This window comes from Salvelinus fontinalis, chromosome 26, assembly GCF_029448725.1.
Source record: "Salvelinus fontinalis isolate EN_2023a chromosome 26, ASM2944872v1, whole genome shotgun sequence".
Lineage (NCBI taxonomy): Eukaryota > Metazoa > Chordata > Actinopteri > Salmoniformes > Salmonidae > Salvelinus > Salvelinus fontinalis.
In genome coordinates, this window is record NC_074690.1 from 23,050,930 (window position 1) to 23,074,440 (window position 23,511).

At 46.9% G+C, this 23,511-nt stretch overlaps 1 protein-coding gene across 2 annotated transcripts; it reads left to right on the forward strand.

Moving 5' to 3' along the window:
* Positions 1 to 938: 938 nt before the first annotated feature.
* Positions 939 to 19,435, forward strand: LOC129823952 (carbonic anhydrase-related protein-like). 2 transcript variants are annotated; one of them, XM_055883092.1, is made up of 10 exons: positions 939 to 1,216; positions 1,451 to 1,471; positions 9,439 to 9,630; positions 9,919 to 10,043; positions 10,734 to 10,829; positions 11,642 to 11,704; positions 12,311 to 12,359; positions 12,457 to 12,569; positions 17,321 to 17,510; positions 19,163 to 19,435. In XM_055883092.1, the coding sequence occupies exons 1-9, from the start codon at positions 1,144 to 1,146 to the stop codon at positions 17,453 to 17,455; spliced, it is 867 nt and encodes a 288-aa protein (XP_055739067.1). In that variant the 5' UTR covers positions 939 to 1,143; the 3' UTR covers positions 17,456 to 17,510; positions 19,163 to 19,435. The 2 variants fall into 2 exon arrangements, with proteins under 2 accessions (XP_055739067.1, XP_055739068.1); XM_055883093.1 differs by lacking the exon at positions 1,451 to 1,471.
* The last annotated feature ends 4,076 nt before the right edge of the window (positions 19,436 to 23,511 follow it).

Below are 23,511 nucleotides of genomic sequence, written 5' to 3' on the forward strand. Positions count from 1 at the left end.
GCCAGTAAAGGACTCCCACAGGAATGTGCACGTGTAATATGTGACAGCAATTTTACATAAACCTATTTTTCAAGAATAGTGTTAATCTGTTCTCTTTGCACAAACAGATAGACATTTTTTTCCCGGAAATCTCTGAGGAAACACAAATCTGGACAAACGGATCACATTCTAATATTGAAATGCTGACTGTCAATTTCTTCACCTCAAAAACATCAGGATCATAATATCTATTCCTAACAGTGACCCCTCTGAAAAGCTCTCCACTTCTCTTCCCCGTCTCCCTCTCCCTCTCTTTTTGTTGTTGTTGGTATTGATCCCCATTAGCTGTTGCGAAAGCTGCAGCTACTATTCCTGGGGTCCATACAGAACATGAAACAAGACATAATACAGAACATTAATAGACAAGGATAACTCAAGGACAGAACTACATACATTTAAAAATGGCACACAGCCTACATATCTAGGTCAAATCTGTTGCTTTATCTGTTTTTTCAAACCAGGTTTAAAAAAACAGCAATATGAGATGGAAGGGAGTTCCATGCAATAATGGCTCTATATAATACTGTACGCTTTCTTGAATTTGTTCTGGATTTGCGGACTATGAAAAGACTCTTGTTGGCATGTCTGGTGAGGTAAGTGTGTGTGTCACACTTATCCCACCAGACACACACACACACACACACACACACACACACACACACACACACACACACACACACACACACACACACACACACACACACACACACACACACACACATACACACACACACACACACACACACACACACACACACACACAGATCTTCCTCACCTTACACCACAGTGAAATGCTGAGCTGTTTATAAGGTGCTCCACTTTGACAGGTACTTGACTCATCCAATCCAAGCTTTCGCTGTCTGTGTGGGGCGGGGACTCTGTGGGCTGCTAGTGCTGAAAGAGAGTTTTGAAACTTACCTAGAGTGTCTGTTGATGGGAGAGTCTACACTGCAGCCGAGAGAGAGAGAGAGAAAGAGAGACTTTCACTCTCTCCTATTAGATGGACTGAGCAGGAAGAAAGAAAACGGATAAAATCAAAAGCCAAAGACTTTGACTTAAAATCAAAGCAAGTGTGTTCAGTAAAAAGACTTGTTCCATACTGCCATGGCAGACAGCATGATTGAGGAGTCTGACTACTACCCTGGGAAGGATGATCTGGACTGGGGATATCAGGAAGGTAAGGGCTTTGGAGGTTTTTAGTAAACACTTGTGTACCGAACACCTGTTTCCTTTTCTCTCACAAAACATAACTTTCTTTACCATTTAGGCACTAAACAATGCATTGATATGGAAATTCTTTCTTCTCAGATATAAACAGAAAAAATAGCCATCTCTTCTCTCTCCCTCTCTCTCGTTCTCTATTCTCTCTTTCCCCCTCTTTCGTTCTCTCTTCTCTCTCTCACACATACAGTAGGTAAAGAACCCAAAGAAGGTAGGGTATTTTGATCAATGCACTTCTTATTGGGGTAACTTGATCATGCAAATGATGTATAGAGCTGAACTTGAGATTCTGGAGTCACACCCATGATTAAGTATTCTAAGAGAGTAGTAGTCTAGCTACCATGCTTTTATGGTTCTGGGCTTTTAAGAACTCTTGTCCAGGGCACCATTGTGTGCATTGTCTCAAAATGGCTCTGGGCTCTTGGAGGGTAATTGTCAAGGTTTCCAGTAGCTGGAAAAAAACAAGAGAGCTTTTATAACCAAAGTCAAGAGCTAAACTTTTAGTAACTAATGTTGTTATTGGTGTTGACTTGAAATAAAAAGAATCTGGTTGGTAGGGGATAAAGTCATCCATACACTGAAAGAGAAGAGAGGACTTGTCTGTAGTGCTAACTAACTTAGCCTCATAAGCCAATGACTGTTTCCGCACGTTCTTTTTATTCTGTTTTTCACACTGTGTATTCATATATTCACACAGCTCATTCTAATATGTCTACTACTCTACATTGCATTTTGTTACACTGTTTTTTCACACGGTGTATTTATATACTGGATTCTTGACATGGCTCACTGTCATTCATCTACCTCTGTACATTTCATTCTTACCCACTGGGCACACACTGGTTGAATCAACGTGGTTTCCACGTCATTTCAATGAAATTTCGTTGAACCAACGTGGTATAGATGTTGAATTGACGTCTGTGCCCAGTGAGTAGTATATATTTTTGTATACGCATAGATTGCATTTGGATTACTGATAGTGTTGTTTGGCTTGTTAACTGGATTCGTTGTGACATTTGTGATTTCTTGTTCTAGTTTTTGATTATTATTTGTGTACTTGTTTGACATTCTACTGCATTGTTGTAACGGCGTTCCTCTCTCTCTTCATAAGAAGAGGAGGAGTAGTGATCGAGCCAAGGCGCAGCGGGTTGAGAATACATGATGATTTATTAAATAAACAAAACAGACAAAGACGAAAACGAACTATACTTGATATAACTAACAAAATAACAAACACGATGTAGACAGACCTGAACAAACGAACTTACAAATACACGAAGCACGCTGACACAGGAACAGACTACATAAACGCACGAACAAACCGAAACATTCCCGTATGGTGTAACATCGACACAGACACAGGAGACAATCACCCACAAACAAACAGTGAGAACACCCTACCTAAATATGACTCATAATTAGAGGAGAACGCAAAACACCTGCCTCTAATTAAGAGCCATACCAGGCAACCAAAACCAACATAGAAACAGATAACATAGACTGCCCACCCAAAACACATGCCCTGACCTAAAACACATACAAAAACAACATAAAACAGGTCAGGACCGTTACAGAACCCCCCCCTCAAGGTGCGAACTCCGGGCGCACCAGCACAAAGTCCAGGGGAGGGTCTGGGTGGGCAGTTGACCACGGTGGTGGCTCCGGCTCTGGACGCTGTCCCCACACCACCATAGTCACTCCCCGCTTCTGTCTTCCCCTCCCAATGACCACCCTAAAACTCACATCCCCTAAATAAACGGCCAGCACCAGGAGAAGGGGCAGCACCGGGACAAGGGGCAGCACCGGGACAAGGGGCAGCACCGGGACAAGGGGCAGCACCGGGACAAGGGGCAGCACCGGGACAAGGGGCAGCACCGGGACAAGGGGCAGCACCGGGACAAGGGGCAGCACCGGGACAAGGGGCAGCACCGGGACAAGGGGCAGCACCGGGACAAGGGGCAGCACCGGGACAAGGGGCAACACCGGGACAAGGGGCAACACCGGGACAAGGGGCAGGTCCCGGCTGATATACTCTGGCAGATCCCGGCTGTGGGACTCTGGCAGGTCTATGCAGGCTGACGGCTCTCGACGCTCATGGCAGGCTGACGGCTCTCGACGCTCATGGCAGGCTGACGGCTCTCGACGCTCATGGCAGGCTGACGGCTCTCGACGCTCATGGCAGGCTGACGGCTCTCGACGCTCATGGCAGGCTGACGGCTCTCGACGCTCATGGCAGGCTGACGGCTCTCGACGCTCATGGCAGGCTGACGGCTCTCGACGCTCATGGCAGGCTGACGGCTCTCGACGCTCATGGCAGGCTGACGGCTCTCGACGCTCATGGCAGGCTGACGGCTCTCGACGCTCATGGCAGGCTGACGGCTCTCGACGCTCATGGCAGGCTGACGGCTCTGGCTGCTCATGGCTCGCTGGCGGCTCTGGCAGATCCTGTCTGGTTGGCGGCTCTGGCAGATCCTGTCTGGTTGGCGGCTCTGGCAGATCCTGTCTGGTTGGCGGCTCTGGCAGATCCTGTCTGGTTGGCGGCTCTGGCAGATCCTGTCTGGCGGGCGGCTCTGGCCGAGCCTGTCTGGCGGGCGGCTCTGGCAGATCCTGTCTGGCGGGCGGCTCTGGCGGATCCTGTCTGGCGGGCGGCTCTGGCGGCTCCTGTCTGGCGGGCGGCTCTAGCGGCTCCTGTCTGGCGGGCGGCTCTGTAGGCTCATGGCAGACGGGCGGCTTTGCAGGCTCATGGCAGACGGGCGGCTTTGCAGGCTCATGGCAGACGGATGGCTCAGATGGCGCTGGGGAGACGGATGGCTCAGATGGCGCTGGGGAGACGGATGGCTCAGATGGCGCTGGGGAGACGGATGGCTCAGATGGCGCTGGGGAGACGGATGGCTCAGATGGCGCTGGGGAGACGGATGGCTCTGGCCGGATACGGCGCACTGTAGACCTGGTGCGTGGTGCCGGAACTGGAGGCACCGGGCTAAGGATAAGCACATCAGGATTAGTAGGGGGAGAAGATACAGTGTGTTCAGGGCTCTGGAGACGCACAGGAGGCTTTGTGCGTGGTGCCGGAACTGGAGGCACCGAACTGGATACACGCACTACAGAGAGAGTGCGTGGAGGAGGAACTGGGCTCAGGAGACGCACTGGTAGCCTAGTGCGTAGTGTAGGCACTGTAGGTACTAGGCTGGGGCGGGGAGGTGGCGCCGGAAATACCGGACCGTGGAGGCGTACTGGCACTCTTGAGCATTGAGCCTGCCCAACCTTACCTGGTTGAATGCTCCCGGTTGCCCGACCAGTGCGGGGAGGTGGAATAACCCGCACCGGCCTATGTAGGCGAACCGGGGAAACCATGCGTAAGGCCGGTGCCATGTATGCCGGCCCGAGGAGACGCACTGGAGACCAGACGCGTTGAGCCGGCCTCATGACACCTGGCTCAATACCCAATCTAGCCCTACCAGTGCGGGGAGGTGGAATAACCCGCACTGGGCTATGCACTCGTACAGGAGACACCGTGCGCTCTACTGCGTAACACGGCGCCTGCCCGTACTCCCGCTCTCCACTGTAAGCCTGGGAAGTGGGCGCAGGTCTCCTACCTGCCCTTGGCCCACTACCTCTTAACCCCCTCCCCCCCCAAGAAATTTTTGGGAATTACTTACGGGCTTTTTGGGCTTCCGTGCCAGACGCGTTCCCTCATAGCTCCGGTTCCTCTCTCCGGTAGCCTCTGCTCTCCTTAGTGCCTCCAGCTGTTCCCATGGGAGGCGATCCCTACCAGCCAGGATCTCCTCCCATGTGTAGCAACCCTTTCCGTCCAATATATCGTCCCATGTCCATTGCTCCTTCTTTTCCTGTCCCCTACTCCAATTACTCCGCTGCTTGGCTCTGGAATGGTGGGTGATTCTGTAACGGCGTTCCTCTCTCTCTTCATAAGAAGAGGTGGAGTAGTGATCGAGCCAAGGCGCAGCGGGTTGAGAATACATGATGATTTATTAAATAAACAAAACAGACAAAGACGAAAACGAACTATACTTGATATAACTAACAAAATAACAAAAAACGATGTAGACAGACCTGAACAAACGAACTTACAAATACACGAAGCACGCTGACACAGGAACAGACTACATAAACGCACGAACAAACCGAAACATTCCCGTATGGTGTAACATCGACACAGACACAGGAGACAATCACCCACAAACAAACAGTGAGAACACCCTACCTAAATATGACTCATAATTAGAGGAGAACGCAAAACACCTGCCTCTAATTAAGAGCCATACCAGGCAACCAAAACCAACATAGAAACAGATAACATAGACTGCCCACCCAAAACACATGCCCTGACCTAAAACACATACAAAAACAACATAAAACAGGTCAGGACCGTTACAGAACCCCCCCCCCAAGGTGCGAACTCCGGGCGCACCAGCACAAAGTCCAGGGGAGGGTCTGGGTGGGCAGTTGACCACGGTGGTGGCTCCGGCTCTGGACGCTGTCCCCACACCACCATAGTCACTCCCCGCTTCTGTCTTCCCCTCCCAATGACCACCCTAAAACTCACATCCCCTAAATAAACGGCCAGCACCAGGAGAAGGGGCAGCACCGGGACAAGGGGCAGCACCGGGACAAGGGGCAGCACCGGGACAAGGGGCAGCACCGGGACAAGGGGCAGCACCGGGACAAGGGGCAGCACCGGGACAAGGGGCAGCACCGGGACAAGGGGCAGCACCGGGACAAGGGGCAACACCGGGACAAGGGGCAGGTCCCGGCTGATATACTCTGGCAGATCCCGGCTGTGGGACTCTGGCAGGTCTATGCAGGCTGACGGCTCTCGACGCTCATGGCAGGCTGACGGCTCTCGACGCTCATGGCAGGCTGACGGCTCTCGACGCTCATGGCAGGCTGACGGCTCTCGACGCTCATGGCAGGCTGACGGCTCTCGACGCTCATGGCAGGCTGACGGCTCTCGACGCTCATGGCAGGCTGACGGCTCTCGACGCTCATGGCAGGCTGACGGCTCTCGACGCTCATGGCAGGCTGACGGCTCTCGACGCTCATGGCAGGCTGACGGCTCTCGACGCTCATGGCAGGCTGACGGCTCTCGACGCTCATGGCAGGCTGACGGCTCTCGACGCTCATGGCAGGCTGACGGCTCTCGACGCTCATGGCAGGCTGACGGCTCTCGACGCTCATGGCAGGCTGACGGCTCTGGCTGCTCATGGCTCGCTGGCGGCTCTGGCAGATCCTGTCTGGTTGGCGGCTCTGGCAGATCCTGTCTGGTTGGCGGCTCTGGCAGATCCTGTCTGGTTGGCGGCTCTGGCAGATCCTGTCTGGTTGGCGGCTCTGGCAGATCCTGTCTGGCGGGCGGCTCTGGCCGAGCCTGTCTGGCGGGCGGCTCTGGCAGATCCTGTCTGGCGGGCGGCTCTGGCGGATCCTGTCTGGCGGGCGGCTCTAGCGGCTCCTGTCTGGCGGGCGGCTCTAGCGGCTCCTGTCTGGCGGGCGGCTCTGTAGGCTCATGGCAGACGGGCGGCTTTGCAGGCTCATGGCAGACGGGCGGCTTTGCAGGCTCATGGCAGACGGATGGCTCAGATGGCGCTGGGGAGACGGATGGCTCAGATGGCGCTGGGGAGACGGATGGCTCAGATGGCGCTGGGGAGACGGATGGCTCAGATGGCGCTGGGGAGACGGATGGCTCAGATGGCGCTGGGGAGACGGATGGCTCTGGCCGGATACGGCGCACTGTAGACCTGGTGCGTGGTGCCGGAACTGGAGGCACCGGGCTAAGGATAAGCACATCAGGATTAGTAGGGGGAGAAGATACAGTGTGTTCAGGGCTCTGGAGACGCACAGGAGGCTTTGTGCGTGGTGCCGGAACTGGAGGCACCGAACTGGATACACGCACTACAGAGAGAGTGCGTGGAGGAGGAACTGGGCTCAGGAGACGCACTGGTAGCCTAGTGCGTAGTGTAGGCACTGTAGGTACTAGGCTGGGGCGGGGAGGTGGCGCCGGAAATACCGGACCGTGGAGGCGTACTGGCACTCTTGAGCATTGAGCCTGCCCAACCTTACCTGGTTGAATGCTCCCGGTTGCCCGACCAGTGCGGGGAGGTGGAATAACCCGCACCGGCCTATGTAGGCGAACCGGGGAAACCATGCGTAAGGCCGGTGCCATGTATGCCGGCCCGAGGAGACGCACTGGAGACCAGACGCGTTGAGCCGGCCTCATGACACCTGGCTCAATACCCAATCTAGCCCTACCAGTGCGGGGAGGTGGAATAACCCGCACTGGGCTATGCACTCGTACAGGAGACACCGTGCGCTCTACTGCGTAACACGGCGCCTGCCCGTACTCCCGCTCTCCACTGTAAGCCTGGGAAGTGGGCGCAGGTCTCCTACCTGCCCTTGGCCCACTACCTCTTAACCCCCTCCCCCCCCAAGAAATTTTTGGGAATTACTTACGGGCTTTTTGGGCTTCCGTGCCAGACGCGTTCCCTCATAGCTCCGGTTCCTCTCTCCGGTAGCCTCTGCTCTCCTTAGTGCCTCCAGCTGTTCCCATGGGAGGCGATCCCTACCAGCCAGGATCTCCTCCCATGTGTAGCAACCCTTTCCGTCCAATATATCGTCCCATGTCCATTGCTCCTTCTTTTCCTGTCCCCTACTCCAATTACTCCGCTGCTTGGCTCTGGAATGGTGGGTGATTCTGTAACGGCGTTCCTCTCTCTCTTCATAAGAAGAGGTGGAGTAGTGATCGAGCCAAGGCGCAGCGGGTTGAGAATACATGATGATTTATTAAATAAACAAAACAGACAAAGACGAAAACGAACTATACTTGATATAACTAACAAAATAACAAAAAACGATGTAGACAGACCTGAACAAACGAACTTACAAATACACGAAGCACGCTGACACAGGAACAGACTACATAAACGCACGAACAAACCGAAACATTCCCGTATGGTGTAACATCGACACAGACACAGGAGACAATCACCCACAAACAAACAGTGAGAACACCCTACCTAAATATGACTCATAATTAGAGGAGAACGCAAAACACCTGCCTCTAATTAAGAGCCATACCAGGCAACCAAAACCAACATAGAAACAGATAACATAGACTGCCCACCCAAAACACATGCCCTGACCTAAAACACATACAAAAACAACATAAAACAGGTCAGGACCGTTACAATTGTAAGGAACGAGTAACAAACATTTCGCTGCACCGCTATAACATCTGCTCAACTGTGTACGTGACCAATAAAGTTTGATTTTGTGCTCGGGGCTCTCTCTGCGATTCAAAGCAATGGTTTCATCATCTTAATTACAACTCTAAATGTGTGTGTGAAGTCAGACATTTCAGAGTGGGAGTGACTTTGTCCAGTTTATGTCCCATCTGGGGACCAGAGACAGAGCTATATACTCTAGGTGGGTGTGTCCCTGACAGATTGAGTTATCTGAAATCTGATATGACAAATTGAGTTTTGCACTCTCTCTGTGCTTACAGCCAAGTAATAAATAACTTTGAAATAATTCGGGGCATGCTATGGAAAGAGCAGAGACTTAAGACCGCTAGCTAACAGAATGTTCTTACAAAGTGTGAAAAGAAGTGACAATGAGAAGGAGAAGATTGACAATGTGACAATGAGAAGTACTCTTTGTGGAAGATTGAAGGAGGGGGTATGACGAAATATGAAAAAGAGAGGAAGATAGTGTCAGTGAGGTATAGACAGAGAGGAAGAGGATCAAGTAAAAAGAGAGAAAGTGTGAGCGGTGTTAAGAAAGAAGCGCGAGGACATCCTTGTGTCCCTCTGGTGAGGGTTATTCCTGGTACAGACTCCCCAAGTGCTCAGTTCAGTGACACTCAGGGATTGGTGTACTCTTAGCCCAGTTTAGCTTCACTGTGTGTGTGTGCGTGTGCGTGTGCGTGTGTGTGTGTGCGTGCGTACACATTTGTGTGTCCTCAGGTATACTTTGTTTATGCTTCTTGTGTATTCAAAGGCTGGATTTACACTCCACCAGACATACTCCGTCACCACTTTGTGACTTCACCACACACCATAGAGGACTCTGCATGGAGGTCTCAGTGCAAGCCAGAGGTTGTAACCTCACTGAGGTTACACTAAGGAGAGCATTTGGTGGAGTTTAAGTCTAAGTTGTGTGGGTTTTCAGGTGTAGAGTGGGGTTTGCTGTTCCCTGATGCGAATGGAGAGTACCAGTCCCCGATCAACCTGAACTCCCGGGAGGCCCGTTATGACCCTTCTCTCCTGGACGTGGGGCTCACGCCCAATTATGTGGTGTGTCGGGACTGTGAGGTCATCAACGATGGACACACCGCACGCATCATTCTGAGGTCCAAATCAGGTGAAAGTTGATATTACATTACCACAGTATCATCAAAACAATGAATGGGTTAACTGTACCTGAACACTCCACTAGACTGGGGATCTTGCATACACCTTTTCAATGAGCTCATATTAGCCGTAATAACTGAACGTTGAGTCAATGGCTGTTTGCTGCGTGTGATACACACTTAGAGAAATCAGAGTTGCACCAGAATTCAGACCTACATTCAAAAACCCCAGGTAATTTAATGTGGTCTTCATTTCCTGTGTCTGCTCTCCCATGACACTCTGGGTTTCCTGTCTGCAGTGGTAACTGGTGGCCCATTGCCAAGTGACCACGAGTATGAGCTGCATGAGGTGCGCTTCCACTGGGGCAAGGAGAACCAGCGGGGGTCAGAACACACCGTCAACTTTAAGGCCTTCCCCATGGAGGTATGAGTCTCATCCAAACACACACACACACACACACACACACACACACACACATTCTACTTCAAGGCCATGACCATGGATGTTTGTCTCAGTTAGAGGCCACTGTCACAGTACTCAGACAGAGGGAGTTGGTATGTTATTTTCACATAAAACAAGGTTATTTCAGGTCAGGGCTTTTGTAACGGAGTCCTGTATGGCTCAGTTAGTAGAGCAGGGTTGTAATTCCTTGGGCCACCTATACACAAAAATGTATGCACAAATGGATAAAGCATCTGCTAAATGGCATTTATTATTATTATTATTATTATTATTATTATTATTATTATTATTATTATACAGTATATTAGCTCATTACTATGTTTCATGTATTTACAAATCACTGAGACCATTGATGTAAACAAGCGTTTGAAAGGCCCTGAAGAAGCTATGCCGCTGGTGCTTTGGCTTTATATGCTTCCTTCTCTATCACAGGTGCTTGGTATTCTATTTCAAATTGAAGAGTGCACTTACGTCCCATACACCTGCTCTGTCTCGGCCCTGTCTTCTACAGCCTCATTCTGCCTATGAGCTTTCTGTCTGTCTGTCTCTTTCTTTCTCTGAATATCATATGTGGTTGATCTCTTTTGTGATCAACTTCCCTATAATATGATACAATATAAACATGATACAATAAGTGTGCTTCCCCCCCAGCTCCATCTGATCCACTGGAACACAACGCTGTTCAACAGTGTGGAAGAAGCCCTGGCGAAGAAGAACGGAGTTCTCATCATCGCTCTGTTTGTGCAGGTATTGATTGGTTCACTCTGTAGTGATATGAGTCCTCTCTTCTCATGGTTAGTATGGTTAGAGACTTGTCAACTTGGTACTGTAATTTATATCATATCATATATTCATATGAGCTTTGACACTAAAGTCAACATATGTCCACTTGTTTTTGAATTGGACTGAGAAAACCCCCAACATTCAAATAAGCACAATAACATTTGATTGACGTGAGCTGGCTTGAGGCTTACTGTTTACGTAAACGTATAAAACCGTCTGTTTTAAGTGAACCCATCACTTTGTCCTTCCTGGTTTTGAAAGCTTCAAGAGTTTCCCCGCCCACCACCACATCCTGGCAGGACTCACGTCAGCAGCCCCATGTTAAGACCTGTTAACGTCACAACATAATGCTTATATGTTAGGACAGTGATATTCAAACCCGGTGTCGCAAAAACTGCAGTGGGGTCGCCAAATTATTCATATTATTTAAATATTTTTTTATTTTTTAGGAGAGTACAGATTATTGTATGGGACGTTTTTGAGAAAGAATTTCAAAAATGTAATTGGTTTATTTTCATTTTGATAAGAGCTTAAAATGTAATGAATTGAAGGTTATTTGTTAATGTAAAAATCGAAATGGATGGATTTTTAATTAAGGTTGTGTCATTATATTTGGGGTGGGGTGGGGTCTTGAAAAAAATGCTAAAACAAATGGGGTCCCCAGAAATTCTGGCAGAAAAAAAGGGTCCCTGCTGAAAAGGTTTGAATACCACTGTGTTAGGACCCTCTTTCCTTAACTCTTTTTGACTCGATGCCCTTGACGTTGTTTCCTTCAGATAGGGAAGGAGCATCTTGGGTTGAAGGCCATAACAGAAGTGCTGCAGGACCTACAATACAAGGTAAGACATTGCTGTCCATTTTGTTGTCCAAGTTATATTGTTATGGCGATGACGTTATGGTTATGAGTTTTCATGGTGATGAGAGGGCAGATGTTATGATAAATGACTGATATGACCTAAGGGTGTAGAAGCCCAATGCTTAACTGAGAGATAGAGGAAGACATACAGAACATAGACATTGAAATTAGGGTCCGTGCTATCAGAGTCCTTGGGACGTCCCTACTCCAATGAAGTTGACATTTAAAAGGGTTAAAGTAAGGGTTAATGTTAGGGTAAGGGTAGGAGTTCAAGTCCCAAGACGTCCCTACCCTAAATAGCATTAACCATCAAATTAGGCAGTTAACAGACAAATCAGCAGAGCTGCAACGGTTGGAGCATGCAGCAATTTATTAATTTATTGATTTTTCAATGAAACCTGATGCAATTAATGCTCCAGATTGATTTGAGACCATGTGAAACATTTAAGATTAGACAGGAGAAATGTTGATGCAGAATGTGAAGGAAGAGGTCCAGTAGTACAGATGACATGGTGGCTAAATGAAGAGTACATTACAAATGAAGCAAAACAACCAATATTCTTTGTTTTATTTTGACTTATCTATACAGGGGAAGACCAAAATAATACCGTGCTTCAACCCCAACACACTACTTCCTGGTGAGTCCTTCATCTAATTGTGTATGATTCCTGCTTGCATGTATGGTGTGACACAGTATTAGATGAAGTTATGGTATATGTTTGTTGCTCCCTCCAGACCCTCTCCTGAGAGACTACTGGATGTATGAGGGCTCCCTGACCACACCTCCATGTAGTGAGAACGTCACCTGGATCCTGTACCGCTACCCACTCACCATCTCACAGTTACAGGTAGGCCATCTGACACAATGGCCTGGTTCAAGCAATTACATCAGCAGTTGTCACACTTAAATCTTTTGTCTTGCCAATTCACCCTCTTCATACACAATCAATGTCTCAATTGTCTCAAAGCTTAAAAATCCTTATTTAACCTGTGTCCTCCCCTTCATCTACACTGATTGAAGTGTATGTAACAAGTGACATCAATAAGGGATCATAATGTTTTGTACACTGTGTACTGCCGACGTGATCGCCCGATGTGGTCAACAACAGGCTATTCTGTTACGATGTCGCCGAAGAACCATCTACTAGCCCCGGCCCACTAGCTTTTCTGAACGCTGTGTCCCCTGCTCGCCTAGCGTAGTAGTGACAACCGAACGGCACCCTTACTCACCTATTGCTGCTCTTTTGACCCTATGATCACTCAGATACACAGCTGAGGCCCCCTGGACTGTTTCAATAACACGGTACCTCATTTTGTTTACCTGTCGGCCCCAGCCTTGAACTCAGGTCCTGTATGTACCTAACTAACCCGCTCTGCCCATTCATCGACATTTACCCGTTGTTGTCTTAGCTCTCCTGATCAACACCTGTGATTTGCTTTATGCCTCTCTCTAATGTCAGTATGCCTTGTCTACTGCTGTCTTGGCTAGTTCTTATTGTTTTATTTCACTGTACAGCCGTCAGTCCCGCTCAACATGTCTTAGATAGCTCTTTTGTCGCACCCAGACTTCACCTGGCTTAACTGGTGCCTCCAGAGACTAACCCTCTCTCATCATCACTCAACACCTAGGTTTACCTCCACTGTACTCACATCTTACCATACCATTGTCTGTACATTATGCCCTGAATCTATTCTACCATGCCCAGAAATCTGCTCCTTTTACTCTCTGTTCCCAACGCACCAGCCGACCAGTTCTTACAGCCTTTAGCCGTACCCTTATCCTACTTCTTCTCTGTTCCTCGGGTGATGTAGAGGTTAACCCAGGCCCTGCAGCCCCTAGCTCCACTCCCATTCCCCAGGCTCTCTCATTTGTTGACTTCTGTAACCGTAAAAGCCTTGGTTTCATGCATGTTAACATTAGAAGCCTACTCCCTAAGTTTGTTTTATTCACTGCTTTAGCACACTCCGCCAACCCTGATGTCTTAGCCGTGTCTGAAATCCTGGCTTAGGAAGGCCACCAAAAATTCTGTAATTTACATCACCAACTACAACATTTTCCGCCAAGATAGAACTGCCAAAGGGGGTGGAGTTGCAATCTACTGCAGAGATAGCCTGCAGAGTTCTGCCATGCTATCCAGGTCTGTGCCCAAACAGTTCGAGCTTTTACTTTTAAAAATCCACCTTTCCAGAAACAAGTCTCTCACTGTTGCCGCTTGTTATAGACCCCCCCTCAGCCCCCAGCTGTGCCCTGGACACCATATGTGAATTAATTTCCTCCCATTTATCTTCAGAGTTCGTACTGTTAGGTGACCTAAACTGGGATATGCTTAACACCCCGGCCGTCCTACAATCTAAGCTAGATGCCCTCAATCTCACACAAACTATCAAGGAACCTACCAGGTACAACCCTAAATCCGTAAACACGCACACCCTCATAGATATCATCCTGACCAACCTGCCCTCCAAATACACCTCTGCTGTCTTCAACCAGGATCTCAGCGATCACTGCCTCATTGCCTGCGTCCGTAATTGGGTCCGCGGTCAAACGACCACCCCTCATCAATGTCAAACACTCCCTAAAACACTTCAGCGAGCAGGCCTTTCTAATCGACCTGGCCCGGGTATCCTGGAAGGATGTTGACCTCATTCCGTCAGTAGAGGATGCTTGGTTATTCTTTAAAAGTGCTTTCCTCACCATCTTAAATAAGCATGCCCCATTCAAAAAATGTAGAACTAAGAACAGATATATCCCTTGGTTCACTCCAGACTTGACTGCCCTTGACCAGCACAAAAACATCCTGTGGTGTACTGCATTAGCATCGAATAGCCCCGCGATATACAACTTTTCAGGGAAGTTAGGAACCAATATACACAGGCAGTTAGGAAAGCAAAGGCTAGCTTTTTCAAACTGAAATTTGCATCCTGTAGCACTAACTCCAAAAAGTTCTGGGACACTAAAGTCCATGGAGAATAAGAGCATATCCTCCCAGCTGGGAAACACTGTCACCACCGATAAGTCTACAATAATCGCTAATTTCAATAAGCATTTTTCTATGGCTGGCCATGCTTTCCAGCTGGCTACCCCTACCCCGGTCAACAGCTTTGCGCCCCCCACATCAACTTGCTGTTCTGAAAAAGCTGCAAAACCTGGACCTCTACAAATCAGCTGGGCTAGACAATCTGGATCCTCTCTTTCTAAAATTATCCACCGAAATTGTTGCAACCTCTATTACTAGCCTGTTCAACCTCTCTTTCGTATCGTCTGAGATCCCTAAAGATTGGAAAGCTGCCACAGTCATCCCCCTCTTCAAAGGGGGAGACACTCTAGACCCAAACTATTACAGACCTATATCTATCCTACCGTCTTTCTAAAGTCTTCGAAAGCCAAGTTAACAAACACATCACCGAACATTTCGAATCCCACCGTACCTTCTCCGCTATGCAATCTGGTTTCCGAGCTGGTCATGGGTGCACCTCAGCCACGCTCAAGGTGCTAAACGATATCATAAGCACCATCGATAAAAAACAATACTGTGCAGCCTTCTTCATCGACCTGGCCAAGGCTTTCGATGCTGTCAATCACCACATTCATATCGGCAGACTCAACAGCCTTGGTTTCTCAAATGACTGCCTCACCTGGTTCACCAACTACTTCTCAGATAGAGTTCAGTGTGTCAAATCGGAGGGCCTGTTGTCCGGATCTCTGACAGTCTCTATGGGGGTGCCACAGGGTTAAATTCTCTGTATACATCAATGATGTCACTCTTGCTGCTGGTGATTCTCTGATCCACCTCTACGCAGACGACACCATTCTGTATACTTCTGGCCCTTCTTTGGACACTGTGTTAACAAACCTCCAGACGAGCTTCAATGCCATACAACACTCCTTCCGTGGCCTCCAACTGCTCTTAAATGTAAGTAAAACTAAATGCATGCTCTTCAACCGATCGCTGTCTGCACCTGCCCGCCCGTCCAGCATCACTACTCTGGACGGTTCTGACTTAGAATATGTGGACAACTACAAATACCTACGTGTCTGGTTAGACTGTAAACTCTCCTTCCAGACTCACATTAAGCATCTCCAATCCAAAATGAAATCTAGAATCGGCCTCCTATTTCGCAACAAAGCATCCTTCACTCATGGTGCCAAACATACCCTTGTAAAACTGACCATCCTACCGATCCTTGATTTTGGCGATGTCATTTACAAAATAGCCTCCAACACTCTATTAAGCAAATTGGATGCAGTCTATCACAGTGCCATCCGGTTTGTCACCAAAGACCCATATACAACCCACCACTGCGACCTGTATGCTCTCGTTGGCTGGCCCTCGCTTCATATTCGTCACCAAACCCACTGGCTCCAGGTCATCTATAAGTCTTTGCTAGGTAAAGCCCCGCCTTATCTCAGCTCACTAGTCACCATAGCAGCACCCACCCATAGCACACGCTCCAGCGGGTATATTTCACTGGTCATCCCCAAACCCAACTCCTCCTTTGGCCACCTTTCCTTCCAGTTCTCTGCTGCCAATGACTGGAACGAATTGCAAAAATCACTCAAGCTGGAGTCTTATATCTCCCTCACTAACTTTAAGCATCAACTGTCAGAGCAGCTTACCGATCATTGCACCTTTTCACAGCCTATCTGTAAATAGCCCACCCTACTACCTCATCCCCATATTGTTATTTATTTTTTTGCTCCTTTGCACTCCAGTATCTCTACTTGCACACTCATATTCTGCACATCTATCACTCCAGTGTTAATGCTAAATTGTAATTATTTCGCCACTATGGCCTATTTATTGCCTTACCTCCCTAATCTTACTACATTTGCACACAGTGTATATAGATTTTTCTATTGTGTTATTGTCACGGCCGTCAAAGGAAGAGGACCAAAGCCCAGCGTGGTGAGCGTACATATTCCTTTTATTAGGTGATGACGCCGACAAAACAATAAACAATACAAAAACAACCGTGAAGCTTAAGGCTATGTGCCACAAACAAAGTTAACTTCCCACAAAGAAAGGATGGAAAAGGGATACCTAAGTATGGTTTCCAATCAGAGACAATAATAGACAGCTGTCCCTGATTGAGAACCATACCCGGCCAAAACATAGAAATACAAAATCATAGAAAAACAAAACATAGAATGCCCACCCCAAATCACACCCTGACCAAACCAAATAGAGACATAAAAAGGCTCTCTAAGGTCAGGGCGTGACAGTTATTGACTGTACGTTTGTTTATCCCATGTATAACTCTGTGTAGTTTGTGTCACACTGCTTTGCTTTATCTTGGCCAGGTTGCAGTTCTAAATGAGAACTTGTTCTCAACTGGCCTACCTGGTTAAATAAAGGTGAAATAAGAAAATATAGAAAATAACCAGAATAGGGCTCACATGGAAGGAGGAGTTTAAAATAGCCCAGGACAGGCTATGCTACAATAAAATGCTAATATTTATCCACACCATAATCACTACACAGAACACTTAATTAATCTATCACCACTCATTCCCTTCCATGTAACTTCTCTCTCTTTCTTCCTCCAGTTCCCTAATTTCCCTCATCTCATCACTCTCTTTCTCATCCCTCTCTCCCAGATAGAGGAGTTCAGAAGGCTGAGGTCCCATCTAAAAGGTGCTGAGCTTCCTGAGGGAAACGATGGGATGTTGGGAGACAACTTCCGCCCCACTCAGCCCCTTAGTGACAGGACGGTCCGGGCTGCCTTCCAGTGACACCCCCTCCCCCAGTCCATCCTCCATGGGGAATACCTAGCTACATATTCCACAGGTAAAGGTCAACAGTTAGACTGTTCTGAGCCCCTCACAACCTCACATATAGTTTCAGGCCCTTAGAAGGTTTGTTTTTAGAAGTTGTGGCCCTCTTTCTTGCGGAGAGGTACTTTTAGCAATACAGCCAATAGTTTAGCAGCGGTCATGAGTGGCGCAGCGGTCTAAGGCACTGCATCGCAGTGCTAGAGGCGTCACTACAGACCAGGGTTTGAGCCCATGCTGTATCACAACCAGCCGTGATTGGGAGTCCTATAGGGGGACGCACAATTGGCCCAGCGTCCAGGTTATGGGAGGGTTTGGCTGCGGTGGACTTTACAAGTAGGCCGTCATTGTAAATACTAATTTGTTCTTAACCTACTTGCCTCATTTAAAAAGGTTAAATAAAAATAAAATATTGATGCATAGCCTAGGTTCTTCCATGACCTGGATTGATGGATAATGATGTATACCACAAAGAACCATGTATCAGGGTCACATTGGCTTGCCCTGGAAGTTATAGTTTAACGGAAATAGGTCAGGTATTTCCCAGAGGTACAATCATAATGGTACCACTAAACACTGGAGCAGTGGCAGAGCTATAGTAATAATGAGCTAACCCAGTTCTCCCACTAATCTAGGACTAGCTGTGTTGTGTGTGGACCGGAGTGATATATCTATTTTAGAGCTAGCATTTGGAACACCTAGGATACTGGCAAATGACTCATTTTGAAAGGAGTGGGTGGATTTGGATGTGCTCAATTGAGGGCACATGGACAAAGTGTGTCTAGACTCACAACTGTATTATGCAAACAGTGAAGAGAAAGAACAGGATTGTATCAGAGAGCCAGATAAGCCCATTGTTTGGTAGTTTGACAGTGTAAGTATAAGTATATCAACGTTTCAACTGGGTGGAAAAGGTTGTATAATAGTTGTGAGCTGCTATGTAGCTACAGAGGGAAATGCCAGAGGGACTGTGGAAGAGATAGTGGAGTATTGTCTCTGGTAAGGGATATTTAAGTGGTCATGTGACCTGGCCAGACCTGAAAGGGGCCAGGAAAGGGGGAATAGAGGAAGAAGTAGGAGGGATAGAGGAAGGGGGTTCTGAAGGGACTCCAATTGCATAATTAAGCAATACCTTAAATTACATTGCCAAACCGTTGGTAGTTAATTATAAGGGAATAATGCATGTAATTACATTGTAGCATGTTTGTAAATGCAGGTACTGTAGATAAATGGGTCTGCCAAATGTTAGTTCTGTTTACCATGGAAATACAAAAAGGACGGTGGTCAGTACTGCATAATTGCATGTACTTACTAGATATAATTGTAACAATCATATAAAGTGCATAAGTGATTTTATAGGTTATTGCACCAGTAGGTACTCTGGAATAAGGATTATGTGACAAAACGTGTGGCCGAAAACATCACATTTCTAGCTCTGTAACCATCATAGCTCACCCAAAGAAAACAGGATATTAGTTTGTGGATTTAAGAGTGGAAAATATTACATCTTAACATAGCACAATGTCCAACAATTCCAATCCAAAACATGGGAATTATAAAATAACACTTTGCTCTTCTATCTGCCACCTATGTTTCCAAAGTCATAGGGTGACATTATTGCTGGAATGTTCCGACATCTACAAAATATTCCCTTTTTTCATTTCATAGTGAAACAAGAGAAGGAGATGAAGGAGGGGAGAGGGAGAAACAACCTTGCTGACTCGGCTGGATGGTTGGATGTTATGTTACATTGGATCACTTGGACTGGGAGAGAGCTAACAAAGGCACCATTTTACTCTGTGTTGATGAAGGCAGTGCTGACAGATCAACCGGCTGACTTCACCTGTGACCTGGAACCAATGGAATTAATAGGTGTCATATATCAGTTTTCAAACAATGTAACAAAAATATATATATTGAGTTAATAAAGTCGCATACAAACATGGTCTCTTTTTTTCTTTCTTGAGTAAGGCAGCTCCAAAATGCAGGTGTTTCAGCTTAGCTCAGTGCTTTCTGTGGAGGGACAGCCAGCGGAAAATAAAGGAATTGGTAATCTTCTCTAGTTGCTCTGTGATTGGCTCTGTCTTGTCACTCACGGAGACACTGCGTCACAGCAAAATCTATAGGGAGAGCTAGAAAGTTCAAGCCCCTTTGGGTGCTGCCATAGATTTATATTAGAAGTGCCCATCCAAGAAGGCTCAAGGTCATTGGCCACAGATAGCAAGCTAGATAAGCAGTTATCATCATGAATCACGTCGACAATCTACTGCCAAATCCTTTTTAATCCTTGTCATATGAAGAGAAATTATAGATAAAAAGTATTGGTGCTCATCGGCCATTGGACATAAACATTACACAACAAGTTGGAAATCGCAAATTCAACAATGAGGTGGTGGAAGGAATCAGTGGCTCACTGCAAGCGTTGCAAAGCAATCACCATTTTTCTTCCCTTGCCTGCTATTTGGTGGAGAAGGTGTGTGGTCCAAATCTGGGTTTAAGGGTCTCTTTTCCAAGCTTTAAAGGATAAACATTCACAAGTTAACAAGGTTAGGTAGGTTACGTTCAAACGGCTCTCCTGTGAAGTCGTGGCTTGCAACGTACACGTGTTTTCCTGAATCGGGTCACAAATTACACAGGGTGCCCTCTCTTGTAAAAACAAAGGAAACATGCATCAAAGGTAAATTACCTCAAGGGCTACAGACACACAGAATGGCTCAGATTTATAGGTTATGAAAATGAAACAATGAGAGACTTGTTGTGATGTTTTTAGACATTTTAGACGTTATGGTACTGTGGTTCTTGTACTGATAGTCATTTGATGATGATAAAGATGACTATTACTGTAAGTTAACAAGAAAAGGTCAAACTGTTCTTAGTAATACATTTGTCACTGGTGTTATGTCAACCATCTAGCCTGTTACATGGACCTACTCAATTTCCCATTACACCACTAAAAAAGTTCACTACCATCCAACTAACTGCCAAAATAAAGGAAACACTTGAGTAAATGAGGGATATAAAGTATATTCAAAGCAGGTGCTTCCACACAGATGTAGTTCCTGAGTTTATTAAGCATTAAACATCCCTTCATGCTTAGGGTCATGTATAAAAAGGCCCAGTTGCTCATTTGTTTGGCTACCATGGCTAGAAGAAGAGATCTCAGTGACTTTAAAAGAAGGGTTGTGCGTGCATGTGTGTCTCTCAGTTACCAAATCTCAACCCAATTGAATACTTATGGGAGATTTTGGAGCGGCGCCTGAGAGAGCGTTTTCCACCACCATCAGCAAAACACCAAATTATGTAATTTCTCGTGGAAGAATGGTGAATCACTTCTTGACAGTAATGTACTGTTAAACCAAAGTTTATTTGGAATTTACGGTAACATCCTATACTTTTTTTTAAACTGTAGTTTACAGGTAACTAGCTGCCAGTAATTTTCCGTAAAAACAACAGGATTTTTTTTACAGTGTACATCCTGGTAGAATCACACCTACCTATCTAACACACAACTAATCTGCCCATAGGGAGCTCTCATCTCACAGCGCAACAGTACAACAAAGTTCCACACACAGTATTAGCATAAGCTTAAACACACAGCTAAGCCATGAACATGCTGTAATACAGTACCGGACTGTGACTGAGGTCCCTGAGACCATAGCATCAGAAATCGTTTGCCAACAGCACCTGTTGAGTTCAAAAGGATTGTGAGTTGGGCAAGGAGTTTTTCCTGGCCATGTGATCTGGGCCAGGAATTTTTCCTGGCCAAGAATGGCTACATTTTAAAATGTATATTTGAATCATTTAGCAGACGCTATTATCCAGAGTGACTTACAATTAGTGCATTCATCTTAAGATAGCTGGGTGAGACAACCACATATCACAGTAACAGCAAGTATATTTTCCCTCAATAAAGTAGTTATCAGCAACATCAGTGCTACAAGAATGTCCAAACAAGCATGTCAATGCAAATAGTCCGGGTAACCATTTGATTAGCTGTTCAGGAGTCTTATAGCTTGGGGGTAGAAGCTGTTAAGAAGCCTGCTGGTACCGCTTGCCATGCGGTAGCAGAGAGAACAGTCTATGACTAGGGTAGCTGGAGTCTTTGGCAATTTTTAGGGCCTTCCTCTGACACAGCCTGGTATAGAGGTCCTGGATGGCAGGAAGCTTGGCCCTGGTGATGTACTGGGCCGTTCGCACTACCTTCTGTAGTGTCTTGTGGTTAGAGGCCGAGCAGTTGCAATACCAGGCGGTGATGCAACCAGTCAGGATGCTCTCAATGGTGCAGATGTAGAACTTTTTGAGGATCTGAGGACCCATGCCAAATCTCTTCAGTCTCCTGAGGTGGAAAAGGCGTTGTCGTGTCCTCTTCACGGCTGTCTTGGTGTGTTTGGACCATGATAGTTTGTTGGTGATGTGGACACCAAGGAACTTGATGCGCTCAACCTGCTCCACTACAGCCCCGTTGATGAGAATGGGGGCTTGCTCGGTCCTCCTTTTCCTGTGGTCCACGATCATCTCACTGCCAGGTCTCTGACCTCTTCCCTGTAGGCTGTCTCATCATTGTCAGTGATCAGGCCAACCACTGTTGTGTCATCGGCAAACTTAATGATGGTGTTGGAGTCGTGCTTGGCCATGCAGTCATGGGTGAACAGGGAGTTCAGGAGGGGACTGAGCATGCACCCTGAGGGGCCCCCGTGTTGAGGATCAGCGTGGCAGATGTGTTGTTACCTACCCTCACCACCTGGGGGCGGCCCGTCAGGAAGTCCAGGATCCAGTTGCAGAGGGAGGTGTTCAGTCCCAAGGACCTTAGCTGAGTGATGAGCTTTTAGGGCACTATTGTGTTGAACACTGAGCTGTAATCAATGAATAGCATTCTCACATAGGTGTTCCTTTTGTCCAGGTGGGAAAGGGCAGTGTGGAGTGCAATAGAAATTGCGTCATCTGTGGATCTGTTGGGGCGGTATGCAAATTGGAGTGGGTCTAGGATTTCTGGGATAATGGTGTTGATGTGAGCCATGACCAGCCTTTCAAAGCACTTCATGGCTTTGAAAAAAATCCATCCAGGAAGTGGGATTTTTTCATGTTTGTAGTTTTCCATTGACTGCCTATACAGATTCCATTTACTTAGGACTCAAATTGCACTTCCTATGGCTTCCACTAGATGTCTACAGTCTTTAGAAATTGTTTCAGGCTTGTATTCTGAAAAATTAGGGAGTAAGACCACTCTGAATGAGTGGACACTGCAGTGTCCCAGAGGTTTTTCATGCGCATGACCGAGAGCGCACTTTTCTTGTTTTCCTTTTATATTGACTAAGCTTTTGTCCGGTTTAAATATTATTGATTATTATGACTAAAAACAACCTGGGGATTGATTATAAACATCGTTTGACATGTTTCTATGAACTTTACTGATACTTTCTGATTTTTCGTCTGCCTGTTGTGACTGCCTTTGAGCCTGTGGATTACTGAACAAATGTGTGGATATAAAGAGGGACTTTATCGAACAAAACAAACATTTATTGAGTAAATGGGAGTCTTGTGAGTGCAACCAAATGAAGATCATCAAAGTAAGTGATTAATTTTATCGCTATTTCTGACTTGTGTAACTCCTCTACTTGGCTGGTAACTGTTTGTAATGATTTGTCTGCTGGGCGCTGTTCTCAGATAATCGCATGGTATGCTTTCACCGTAAACCCTTTTTGAAATCTGACCCCGTGGTTGGATTAACAAGAAGTTAATCTTTAAACCAATGTATAACACTTGTATGTTTTATGAATTTTTATAATGAGTATTTCTGTTTTTTAATTTGGCGCTCTGCAATTTCACTGGATGTTGGCCAGGTGGGACGCTACCGTCCCACACCCCCTAGAGAGGTTAATGTCCCGTTTGTAGGATAGTCTTGATCGGAGCTCATTCAGTTTATTTTCCAATGATTGCACGTTGGCTAATAGGACTGATGGTAGAGGCAGATTCCTCACTTGCCATCGGTTCCTTACAAGGCACCCCGACCTACGTCC